At 41.5% G+C, this 13511-nt stretch overlaps 1 protein-coding gene across 1 annotated transcript in view; it reads right to left on the bottom strand.

The window, feature by feature from the left end:
• Positions 1 to 3311: 3311 nt before the first annotated feature.
• Positions 3312 to 13511, bottom strand: part of syt16 (synaptotagmin XVI) — a gene marked incomplete at both ends in the record, with an annotated part of 28352 nt that continues 18152 nt past the window's right edge. Inside the window, 4 exons of the mRNA XM_079223666.1 lie at positions 3312 to 3625; positions 4078 to 4267; positions 4341 to 4805; positions 10856 to 11097. Coding sequence (XP_079079792.1) covers positions 3312 to 3625; positions 4078 to 4267; positions 4341 to 4805; positions 10856 to 11097 — 1211 coding nt within the window. The remainder of the gene's footprint in view (positions 3626 to 4077; positions 4268 to 4340; positions 4806 to 10855; positions 11098 to 13511) is intronic.

Raw genomic sequence — 13511 nt, 5'->3', positions numbered from 1 at the left:
GTTCCCCCAGAACTAATACGCATTCCCAATTACGTTTGATCAGAAACGTATCTCCTCCCTGATTATGTTTGTGTTTGACGTATTACACATACGTTGATTAAACACGTATACGTTGATTAAACACGTATGTTGATTATACACATATTTTTGTTTTATTGTTTTTATGTTTGTGTTTGACGTATTACAAATACTTTTACAATTGTGTGTTTGTGTTTTTGTTTTCTTGCTTTATTTAAGCATATTTTAATTTCTAAACTCTGCGGAGAAACAAGCGGCTCTGTTCCCGGCCTCACCCCGCCCCTCTTCGCTTGCCGCTACTGAGGGAATCCTTTTTTTTTTTAGTTTAGAAATTAAAATATGCTTAAATAAAGCAAGAAAACAATAACACAAACAAACAATTATAAACGTATTTGTAATACGTCAAACACAAACATAAAAACAATAAAACAAAAATACGTGTTTAATCAACGTATACATGTATAATCAACGTATGTGTAATACGTCAAACACAAACATAATCAGAGAGGAGATACGTTTCTGATCAGACGTAATTGGGAATGCGTATTAGTTCTGGGGGAATGTCATTTTTAGGAGACAGGGTTGGTTTTTAATCAGGTTTACGGTTTATCTGCAGATGTTTCTCACCAACTTAACATTTGAACCTCCAGAAACCGTCTGACTTATAGACGCGTGTGTGTGGTCGATCATAGACTTCTTCCTCCTTGCACAAATCTCAGGATGGCTCAATGCCTGCATGTGTGTGGCGGGGGTTTCTTTTGTGATTTGGGTGAACTGACCCGTGCAATTTGCCCGTGCTTCACTTCCTAAAAGTCTTTACAGCCCGTCGTCTCCTAAACACGTCAAATCTTCTATTTCAGGGCATCTTTCTTGCATTTTTTTTTCTTTAAAGCGAGCGGCAATGCATCGGTTTCTAAAGGGAGCTTTGTTGTCACTTGCATGAAGAAAACAAACCAAATCTCGGTGTGTGTGAACCCCCCAACCCCCGAGGGGTTTGGAGCTACAGTATCTACACAAACAAATATAATCACCCCCACCTCCCTCCGGACTCAACTGCTGTTTCAATGAGGATGAGCATTATCAGCAGCGATGCCATCATCACACTGTACGATTCTACAGCAGAAAACTATCAATTACCAGAGAGCGTGTGTGTTTGTGTTTGTGTGTGTGTGTGTGTGTGTGTGTGTGTGTGTGCGTGTGTGTGTATGTGTGTGTGTGTGTGTGGGAGGGGGAAATACAAAACAACACACTACCAGGGTAATTCATCGCACAATGTTATTAACAGCTGCAGCGAGATATTTAAAGCCTCTTTTCAGCTCAGCGTCGATGAGGCCGTGGAGATGAGCTTCGGCATCGGCGGGGAGGAGGCCAGTGGAGAGCCTCCAGCTGCCGGTCGCTTCCTGCCTGTAGTAGCAGCGCACGAATCGGGGGGAAGAATATGAATGAGACGCCGCTGAATATGAATGAGACGCCTTCTTGCTCCATTTGAGAGAGAGGGAAAAAAAACATCTTCACTCCTGCTCTTGTGTTTGTTTCAGTATTTTCAGGGTGAGGTTTCCAAATTTGAAAGAAAATCGCTTTAAAGAAAATTGCTAATTATTGCATGTTTTTACCGTCCACTTCTGCAATGAGAATATTACTTCATGGAGAGAAGCGGGAGGAGCAGATTAAACGTCGGGCGCCATTAAAACGATTGCAGAAGAAGAGGACGAGATGACGTGTTGTAAATATGACCGCGCTGTTTGTTTTATGTATTAATGTGAGGAAGATTACGGTCTATTTCCAAACCCCTTAAGTCTTTTTCCATTGCACTTCGTCACATTTTGCTTTTCATCGTCCTTGATTTTTGCTGTTTGCACTCAGTTTTTATTTATTTTTTTAATGCAAAATCACTTTACATACAATTTGCACACTCTCATCTCAGATTGGATACCTGTTTTCTTACTTTGTGGAGACACATTTAACCGTGACTCGCTTGTTTCTGTATTTTGTAGGTTTACGCAGCTGTTTGGAAGGAGAAAACATCTGTGTTTCAGGGTCACGTTCAAATTAAAGAAGCAGTGGGAACAATTTAGTGACATCTAGTGGTGAGGTTGCAGATTGCTCCAAGAGCGTTGGAGAACTACGGTGGCCTTCAGGTAACGGCATGAGATCCAGTGTTTGGTTTGTCCCTTCTTGGATCCTGTAGAAACATGGCGGACTCTGTGAAACAAACCTGCTCCCTATGCAGACGTGAGGCTCTCATTTTAAGGTAATAAAAACACAACCTTTCTTAGTTTCAGGTGATTATACATTAATAAAAACATAGTTATGATAATGATATTACATTCTTCCCAATAAATGTCCCTAAATCCCAAGCACTGCTTCTTTAAATGATGGAAAAACTTTCAGTTTGTGCCATTTATAAATCAGAATAGTAGACATTTCTGATTATTTCTTCTAAAATCCAGATGAACTACTTGAGTTGGCATGAAGATAAATATGACCTATTCCCGACAAGTGACTTAATTTGAACAATGCATGATAGACTAATCACTAGTTTGTTAACTGAAGCCCGAATTAGAGCTGTGGAGGAGAAAATAAAGTGAGGAGGTGTCAATGATTTAATACTTTGCAATGAATGAAAAATCTGGCGAATGCATGTGAACGCAATGTCACGTTGACTCAATGACTCATTGATTATCACCGTTTGATTGTTACTGACATCGTCGTATAAAATCTTGTTTTGTTGCTTTTCCAAAGAGGACGTGACCACACCGTTTCCTGCTCGCATTCATTCAGAAATCTCCTTTGATTTGCCAGCCAGTGAAAGAACAGCAAGATTTAGAAATAACAAGTCACGCACACACACACAGACGCCTCTAATTTGTGTGCACTTTCTAACACAGCATTTCACTAGAACAACTAAACTGCAGCTCCCTCGTCTCCCAGCTGAGCTGCTTCAACCAAACAAAAAGCTCTAAATGTGGGACGTTTTCTCAGGCCGACGGATCTTCTGCAAAGACGAAAAACCTTTGGATCCATCAAGGTTTTAACACAGCAAAGAAACACTTACTGAAGGCTTTTCTTCTTTCATTTCTTCACAACTTGAAAACTTGTTTCAGCCTCCAAAAGCAGGATGAGTTTGACAGACGATAACCAGCTTTTGTTGTTAATGCGACGATGGTGGAGCGGTGCTCCGAGTAGTCCTTGAATCCATCGGCCCTCCGAAGCCGCATGCAGGTCAAATCCTTCCTCTGGCGTAAAAGAATGAACTCCCTTTCCTCTCAAAAAAGCCTAAACCTCGGGTGGCGTTAGGCCTCCAGCAGGAAGTGCCAGCGGCAGACCTGCTGTCCTCGACCCTCCTTCATGTCCTGCCAGTGGAGCTGCTCCTCCTCGCCGCTGCTGTTCTGGCCCAGAGCGATCCAGCCCACCATCTCCTTGCGCTTCATGCTGCGGCGGTTGTAGATGGAGACCAGCAGCGTGACGTCCGACAGCTGGAACAGCGCCACCTGGAAGATGAAGGTCTCCTTGTAGACCGGGTTGGGTTGGCCGCGGCGCACCGACGTCTTGCATCGAGAGATCTCCTGACCGACTGAGTTCAGCAGAGTCAGACGCCCGTAGGTGTCTAGACCAGAGGGGAAGAAGAGAGGGAGGAAGAGGAGGAAAAACAAATAAACATTAACTTTTTTCTGTCATGTTAGCCATCTAATATAAACATAGTTTTCCTATATGTGTATATAAGAACAACTTTATTGATTAACCCTTACTTGTATCTAACAAAAGCTGAGCCACACCCTCAAGAAAACCCTCAATTTAATTAAAGTGATTGAACATCTTAAATTAGGAACAGGACTACACTAAGGTCTATAGAGGACAAGGACTAGAGACTGGTGGAGTGCTGATATATTTTACTTTTGGACTCTCTGGGTGCTCCAAACTGGGTTTAAACAGAATGTGAACTAGTATTGTTGACTGAGAAGAAATTTAAAAGTAACTTTTAAAATAGTTTCATCCACAGACTTCTGTATAAATGATCCATAAGTGTGTTATTATGATGCAAGATATAAAACAGAAGACCTGGCGGTCTGTTGAGGGCCAGGTTCCTGAAGTGGCTCCCCTTGATGAGCTCCACAGACATGCGTCCCGTGGTGGCGTTGTAGGTGAGGCCCACCAGCAGCTCGGGGACGCCGCCGTGCGTCAGAGACTGAGTGGACGAGGCGCTGTCGCTCTGAGACACGCCGGACAGGCTCAGCTGGGAGTCCAAGCTCTGACGGGGACAAAAAACCTGTGAGAATCACTTCCCAGGTGAATTCAGCACAAAGACTGAAATGAAACCTCACCTTGAGGTTGCTGCGAGGCTCCAGGACCAGCGTGGCCTCCATCGTGCCCCCGTCCGGGTCCAGCCCACTCAGACGCAGCACCTTCTCGCCCATCATCCTCTCGCGAGACATCCGGGACGCCCCGAGCGCGTACAGCCGGAACCGGACGGCCGACGCGTGCAGCTCCGACGGCTCCAGGCGCGAGAAGCGGAACGTCTCGTTGAAGTGCGGCAGCGAGCCCTTCTGCACTAGCGTCCGGTGGCGCTGCTTCTTGGCGGGCAGCAGGACCATGTGCACCTGCCAGGAGTCCATGCCGCTGCGGGCCTTGTCGGGGATGTCCCGCGCCGAGATCACCGAGACCAGCAGCTTCTCCGCGTCAGCGCGATACTCCAGGGAGAGGACCAGGTCTCCGCATTTGGAGATCGGGGCTCGGAGGGAAGAGGTCACCGGCTGAGACGAGACCTCGTCCTGGGTAGGCTGCTCTTGCTGAGAAGGTGGAATGGGGAAAATAAGGTAAAGGAAAACGTATCATTTATCAAGAAGTCACTGCTCCCGTCCATTAAAACTGTTCGGTACATAATCCTCCGTGAATAAACAGCAAATTGTCGTTTCTATAATATGAGATACGAAGCCAACGATCAACGAGAAGGTTACAGCGAATAATCATCTTCCCTTAAAAATCCTAAAATAAAAAGACAAAAACCCACTAAACTCAGCTACATGTCCAGTGTCATGTGACTGAAGCCTGTTCAGTGATGGTGAGGACAGATTGTGAATGAAGAAAGAGTTAAATGAATTGATCAATTGAAGCAAGAGTGTCGCTGAACGGCTCTTTTATCCGGATGTCTCTCTGTTCTTGGCCTCGCTGCTGCAGTTTATTTACAATCAGCTGAGATACGATTAGAAAAGCGACAGAGGAGGAAGAGGAGGAAGAGGAAGAAGAGCGGCATTGATCCCGGAACAGGACGATAATCTGATCAGATGAACCAAACGGATCCACGCTCTTCTTCAGGACCCAGTAAATAAACCCAAAGACATTGATGTTTTTTTTAGATTTTAAATGTGACTTTAACACACTTTTTTCTTTTTAAGAAAAAGTGTTTGTAGAAAGTTTCCTGCAGCAGAATCCACTTAATATTTTTCTACAACTGTTTTCTTTTATTGCCATGAGATCTTTTCTTCTCATGTATTTAAAAAAAACAAAAAACATTTCATGCCGTAAAGCACTTTGTGCTGCATGTTATGTATAAAAGGTTCTTTACAACTACTATTATTGGTATTATTACTATTATTACTATTATTTTATTAATTTGCTTTCCTCTTTTAAGGACTCATCACATGAATAAATAATGCAGGTTTCTGCACCAGAAATAAGAAAAACGTGACACTCAATTCTATAAAGAAATATTGAAAAATGTTGCTTGTAAATTCTTGCATTTCAACTAACTATATCATATATCAAAAATGTTCAGTATTATTATTATTTACACTGTTTTATGTCATATAGTGTAGTATACATATTCTTTTTTCCCATATTTATTGCTGTCTGAACGATGAATATTGTAATGTAACGGACATATTTTACATACTTTCTTTTGATTTCTCTATTTTATATATGCAGACCAAGTAAACATACAAAAATACAAAAACACCTGACAGATGTTTACTAGAAGAAGTATCTGCTAATACAAGTTTATTAAATATAATTTAGTCTTCCTTTTTTTCCTTTAGTGTTACTTTGTTCTATTTTGTTGCCTATATTCTACTTTTATTACTAAATATTGATATACTCCCTGTTTGTTGCATCATTATAACATTCTATGACAATAAAATATTCTTGAGATGACAGCGTGGTGGTTATTTGAAATCAACTTTAGAATGAAAAGAAACAAAAATGTTTAAACTTTGTAGTAAACGATCTAACTGGAAGTTTACTTGCAGTATTTGCTCTGAAATACATTTATAGTTGTTTCACTATACGTATAACATATGTGTATTTGTTAACTGTGATCTGCTGCAGGAGTGATGAAAGAAATAAGAAAAATATAACCAACGACGCTCAAAACAAGTTTAAAAAAAAGAAATAAATGGGTTATTTGACTGATTCGTATTTATACTCATCTTAGTCTGCAGTAGCAGTACTTGTAATTAAAGAAGCGCTCTCGTTGATAAATAATAATATAATAATAATAACTTTATTTATATAGCACCTTTAAAAACAAAGTTCACAAAGTGCTCTACATAGAAGCAAAGAAGACATAACTTAAATATCGGTAAACACAAAGGATCATAGGCAATGAATACTACAATAATCAAAACAGACAAATAAATAAAATATACAAACAAAACCAGGGGACCAAAAGAACAGCATAATAGATCATAAAAGAACATACAAGGATGACATCACTTAAAAGCAATTCTATTAAAATGGGTTTTAAGTGATTTAAAAGAAGTTATTGATTCTGCCAGCCTTATTTCCTCCGGTAGGTTGTTCCAAAGTCGAGGGGCCCTGATGGCAAAAACACGGTCACCCTTTGATATAAGCCTCGACTTCGGAACGGCCAGAAGGGCCAGGAGGGCCCCACCGGAGGATCTAAGGCTGCGAGTCAGCTCGTATGGAGTTAGCATGTCGATGATGTAGCTCGGGGCCAGACTTAGGTGGGCCTTAAAAGTGATCAATAAAATCTTTAAATCAATTCTAAAACCAACCGGGAGCCAGTGCAGACACGCCAGAACTGGAGTAATGTGATGTCGTCTTTTAAAACCAGTAAGAAGTCTCGCTGCTGCATTCTGGACTAGTTGGAGGCGGGAGATGGATTTTTGGGTAATGCCGGAGAGGAATGAGTTGCAGTAATCTAGTCTTGAGAAAATGAGTACATGGATGACTTTTTCCAGATCAGAGTGTGACAGTATGGGTTTGATTCTGGAGATGGTTCGTAATTGAAAAAAGCAGGACTGGACGTTTTTTTTAATCTGTGTTTCGAAGTTTAGTTGAGTGTCGAACATTACTCCCAGGTTTCTTGCAATAGGTTTTATATAGGCAGACAGGAGACCAAGTTCACTCTGAATGAGGCTAGTGTTATTGTGCAGTGTCCTTGATGCCAACCCAGGTTTTGAGGCGATCGATTCAAATGGCGTGATCTACGGTGTAAACGCTGCACTTAGGTCTAAAAGAATAAAACTGCGCTCTCCCCCCTGTCTGCTGTTAAAAGGAGGTTGTTAGTTACCTTGAGGAGGGCAGTTTCTGTGCTATGTAGTGCTCTAAAACCTGACTGAAATGTTTCAAAGATGTTGTTGTGGTTCATAAAAGCTAATAGTTGGGTTGAAACCACTTTTTCTAAAACTTTTGATAAAAATGAAAGTTTAGAAATTGGCCTAAAATTTGTTAAAATTGAGGGATTGAGCAGGTTTCTTTAAAAGAGGTTGGACCATAGCATGTTTAAAAATAGATGGGTTGGTGCCATGTAATGGGGAGCTATTAATAATCAGTAAAATACTAGGCCCTACAGTGCCAATAACCTCTTTAAGAAATTTAGCGGGAATAAAATCAAGGCTGCACGTGGTTGATTTCATGTGCGATATGATTTCCGATAAAGAGGACAGCAATACAGGTTCAACATTACTAAAATAGCTTTGTATGTCCCTACCGGCATGTAAAACACGAGTTGGGGAGGGGGTAATTTGTTGTCTTATTTCCTTTACTTTATCAATAAAATAATTTAAGAACTCCTCACACACCTCTTGTGAGGCCTCAGTAAATTGACAGGGGGAGGGGTTTATGACAGAGTCTATGACCTTGAATAAAACTCTGGGGTTCAAGTGATTATCTAAAATTAAGTGATAGTAGTATTATTAGTAGTACTAGCTTCAGCACTGTTGTACAACTGTGTAAATAAACTACAACACAGCTCTCTGCAGCTCCACTGATCCAAAACCTGCTCGCTATTTCTGAAGAGTTTCTAGATGTCAGTGTCACCCTGTGTGTGTGTGTGTGTGTGTGTGTGTGTGTGTGTCCCATATTTCAAAGTGTGATTTGGTGACTGAGAGGTTGTTAGGTTCTACATTCCCACTCTCCTACATGAACCAACACACACACACACACAGATGCATGATGTATGCACATATTTATGTACACACACACACACACACACACACACACACACACACACACACACACACACACACACACACACACACACACAGTGATTATTATTCATGAGCTTCTGTGTGTTAGCCAACGCTAGTAGGAAATATGAACTATTTATACAAAATCTCGACCATATTCGAAATCTCGGCCTCGGGGAGCCGTGTTTGGTTTGTTTCTTCCAATATGAACCTGAGAGGATAACATGGCAGAGTGGTAATCCTCTCACAGCTGAGTGATGATGATGATGATGATAATGATGATGATGATGATACCTCTGCCAAGCAGCTCACTGACGCCGATAAGTCATTTATTCCGTGGTTATTTATTTTTGGAGCGGAGAAATTGAGAAATGTTGTTGAGGTTTTCTCAAGATGTGTCTTTAGGATCGTGAGGCCTCAGTCTCGTGATGTGATATGTTGAATAAAAATATAAATAGAATGACTGCAAATCACCTCCTAAAGGCCCTGAAAAAGTGTCCTTTCCATCCCCTTCTTAGTGGTTATACTGGTATATTAGAGGGAGTGCCACATGAACACACTCCTCACTGGCTTAAAGTAGAAATTGCAGGGAAAAGTTAATATTTTCACTCATTAATTTAAATTTACAGTTGTCTGCTTGTTGTTGCCAATGGGGATAGCTTTGATTCAGACCTTTGAATTGTCACAAACGTCTCTGAATTGTCTGGCAATTCACATTTATCCGGAGTCGCTACCAAACTAACGGAGCTCTGTGGCCGAGGTTAAGAAAGAGTACCACCTCTTTTTAGGCTAAATCCATTCAAAACAATATAGTGACAGAAAAATGGCAACAAGTGCGGATGAAATGGACGCAGCTGGACAGGTTGTTGTAGGTTGCTATACATAAATATCATCTTATGAATCTCTGAAAAACATTCAAAGCAGTTTTGGCCGACCCACTGTTCCTAAAATGTCCACTTGAAGCCGACGAGCAAGCAAAGATAACCGATTTGTTTCGCACAAAACTTAATGATGCTACGAGAAAACTAGCTTCTATACTGATAAACATCATATGTGTAATTCGTGGAACAGTTCAAATGGGATCAAGCACTTTTTTCCCAAAATAAGGAAGAGGCTCCTCTTTTGCTTGGGGCAAAGCTTGGTATAGATACATCAATCAATACTGATCGGTTTGGGCAAAACAAAATCAATACATAACTGAGAAATAAGGTATAGAGAACAAATAAAAGCATAACAATGTAAAGTCAGTCTGTGTAACCGGCGACAATAAGATGCTTCTGTCAAATCTGTATCAAACAAACCTTATTTCTACTCTTCTTAGTTTCTCTGACTTTAACTTTCAGTATTTCATCTCAAAGTAGTTTTAGAACAGATTTAAACCAACTTTATCTATGAACAGATTCACTTGTAATCTGGTATTCAACTACAAAATATTTTCACTTCTTAACTACATCTGCAATCATTCAAGGCTCCCAGTTTTAAAGCTCTTTTTTCTTTCCAGGAACTGAGAGCATGTAAAGCTTCAATAGTCAGCAAATTGATCTTATAAAAACAACCACTATTTTCCTCCTGTGTACTTCCATGTGGCCTATTTTTACCTTTTGAAGTGAATGGTTTTCTGATATTAGTCAGTCTGGTCAGGAGAGTTTTCTTGCTGCAGTAACATTAAACATTGTGGCTCCACATGAAAACAAGGGTCAACGTGGCCTAAACTTTGCCCCACATCCACTTGAACGCACAAGAGAGGGAAGATTTGTTTGGATCCAGGTTTTTAATTATACTTATTTTATTATACTCGATGACATGACAGTCAGAACAGACTGGAAATGTGGAGGTAGAACATGAAAGAAAATGTTAAATATTAATGCTACATTCTCTCTACTGGCCACCAGGGGGCGACTCCTCTGGTTGTTTTGAAGTATATGCTCAATGTGTTAAAGCTGCATTCTCTCTCCTGACCACCAGGGGGCAACTCCTCTGGTTGTATAGGAGTATATGCTTCATGTGTTAAAGCTGCATTATCTCTAATGGCCACCAGGGGGGCGACTCCTCCGGTTGTATAAAAGTATATGCTTCATGTGTTAAAGCTGCATTTTCTCTCCTGACCATCAGGGGGCGACTCCTCTGGTTGTATAGAAGTCTATAGAAAATGATAATGACTTCTCTCTTGATTTATTCCCTCAGTAAACATTGTCAACATGAGTGTATGCATCAATCTCTAGTTTCAAGTCTTCTTCAATACAGCATGTTCATTTAGTAAATGATGGTCATTTAGAGTCAAACAGACCATAAAGCAGGGGATGCTTTAGGGCGGGGCTACAAGGTGATTGACAGGACAAGTTTACGTGAGAAAGTTTGATCCTTTTAGCCTTTAAAGAACAAAACAAGGAGTGTCAGAGTGCCTGCAGTACCTCAGGGGTCCAGGTGGGGGAGCTGTCCGTGGCGTCATTTTTGTCGCAATCCGCGGCCTTCTCCATCTCCTCGCTGCCGTCTGCGGCCTGCCGGTTTGTGCTCGGGGCAGGACTGCCCCTGGCGCCCGGCGTCCCGAGGGCAACAGTTTTGTCCAGAGAGACCGCCGCCGCCCTCTCGCCCTCCTCCACGGTGGCAGAGAGCGGGTCCGTGAACCTCCGCTGCTGGCTCTGAGCCTCCATGTCTGCAGGAAGAAGGCAAGATGGAGGAAAGTCAGCATGAGGCTCCTGTGGTGGTCGGGTGTGAGGAGGGTTTGTAGAGTTGTAATAGTTTAGTTTGTCTAAATTTGACTGCACATGTATAAAAATGAAATATTAAATGTGTACATTACAATGCACAAGAGGGATATGATAATTAATGAGGGATATTATGAAGAATGTGTAATTGTATGCATATGAAGGTCACTGTATGTTTTTATTACTGTATAATCTTCAGGAGTGAGTGGAGTTTTAAAACAAATTGTTATTGCCTTTGTTAGGAATGTCTCTTTAAGAAGAAAAAGTAGTTCCCTCATTCAGTTGGGAGGGGGTGGAGTGAGACACTGGGACATCAGGAGTAGAACTTCGGTTGCGCGGACTGATTACGCCAAACCGGAACTTTATTTTGGCATCGGCTGAAGAAATGACTCCGCCTCTAATAGCGTAGGACCAATGAACACATGGAGAATGGATTCAGGTGTTGTGGTGACTGAGACTTTAAACTAACATATTTCCAAGAGGGAGCAGGTAGAGGATGAACAGAAGAGGACCAAGCACCGAATCCTGGGGGACTAATTTAAGTTATCAAATCAATGGCAAATGCAATGAACTGTGTTTGACTACTACGCTTTACATTAGCAAAAAACATTCAAATCTAAAATTGCTGACGATTGCGTCCTCTGGTGAACATTCTAACTGAGTCTACGTGCACCTCGGTGGTGAGCGTTGGGCGTTAGCGGAGGCGATATCGAGCGATCCGTCAAACCGTGGCCTTTTCCCCCCGAGACGGAGACTATCGGGGAACAGGCCGTACCTCGGACCAATCAATAGCCGTTACCTCCAATTCACCGTCGTTAAGGTCGGTCTGACTGTTACATCAACGGCTGCACAGGGTGTCGACCACAGGAAGAGGCTGAGATGAGTCATCGCGTGCGTGTGTGTGTGTGTGTGACAGAATATAAATACCAGTTGAGACGGAGTGACCCCAACCGAACAATGTCACCAACAAGCAGCTGCTCGTTTTAAAAGACGCAACGATAATTAGCGTGATGCTGTTTGGTTAGCACGTGAGCTCCTCGCTCTGAAGAGAAGCTCGTTAATTAACTTCTGCTTCTGTGACTCAATCAAACCCCTCAAGAAGTGAACAGTGACAGTGTTTTTATCGTTTAGTTTATAAAATATGAACAACAAAGCGGCGGGAAAATAAACCTTTTTTTCCACCGAGGATACAAGGAAGAGAGGACAAAAAGACAGGAAAGAAGAAGAGGAAACAGGGGAATGGAGAGGAGGAAGCAAGGAAGAAAGGAAGAAAGGAGAAGTGTGGAGAAGAGGAAACAAGGAAGAAAGTAGAGGAAGAAACATGAATAAAGGAGAGAAGAGAAGAAAAAGACAGGGAAGGAGAAGAGGAAACAGGGAATGGAGAGGAGAGGAGGAAACCAGGAAGAAAAGGAAGGTGAGAGTAAAGGAAAGAAATGAGAGGAGGAAACAAGGAAGAGAGGAGAGGAGGAAACAGGGAGGAGAGAAAAAAAGAGAGGAGAGGAGGAAACAATGAAGAAAGGAGAGGAAGAAACAGGGACGAAAGGAGAGGAGGAAACAAAGAAGAAAGGAGAAGAAACAAGGAAGAGAGGAGAGAAAGAAACAAGGAATAACAAAGAGGAAGAAACAATGAAGAGAGGAGAGGAGAGGAGGAAACAAGGACGAAAGAAGATGAGGTAATAGGCAGGAGAGGAGAGAAAGAAACAAGGAAGAAAGGAAAAGAAACAAGGACGAAAGGAGAAGAAACAAGGACGAATGGAGAGGAGGAAACAAGGAAGAGAGGAAGAAACAAGGAAGAAAGAGGGAAGAGAGGAGAGGAGGAAACAAGGACTAAAGGAGAGGTGAGAGTGAAGGAAAGAAAAGAGAGAAGGAAACAAGGAAGACAGGAGAGATTGGAGTGAAGGAAAGAAATGAGAAAACGATTCATACTGTTTTATCTTCAGAGGAACTAAAGTATTTTTTTAAATCATTGTTGTAAATCTGTCTCCGTCTTTTTTTCTTCCTTTCATTCATTCACGTTCCTGCAGGTCAGCGTGTGAATACATACATTTCTCCACCAGATAAGACGCCGCTGCCTGATTCCTTCCGGCTCAAACAATAATCCAGATTATGTTTGGATGGATTATCATTAATCACAATTTTTTAGGAAGAGCATTTTAGGAACCACATTACTTAAACTTTTGTCAATCTACATGTTTAATACTTAACGACTGAAAATGATGATTATTTGATGACATGCAACTGAATAAAGGTCCTTTTTTATTTTTTATCACAACACAAAAAAAGTCCGACGCCCCGAAAAATTACATAAATAGCACGCAAATGTTTTATGTCTTGTCTAGAAAAAGTTAATCCAACAAAAGAG

The sequence above is a fragment of the Taurulus bubalis genome (genome assembly GCF_910589615.1).
Source record: "Taurulus bubalis genome assembly, chromosome: 1".
Taxonomy (NCBI): Eukaryota; Metazoa; Chordata; class Actinopteri; order Perciformes; family Cottidae; genus Taurulus; species Taurulus bubalis.
Note: the sequence above shows the minus strand (reverse complement) of the source record. Positions and strands in the feature narration are given on the sequence as shown.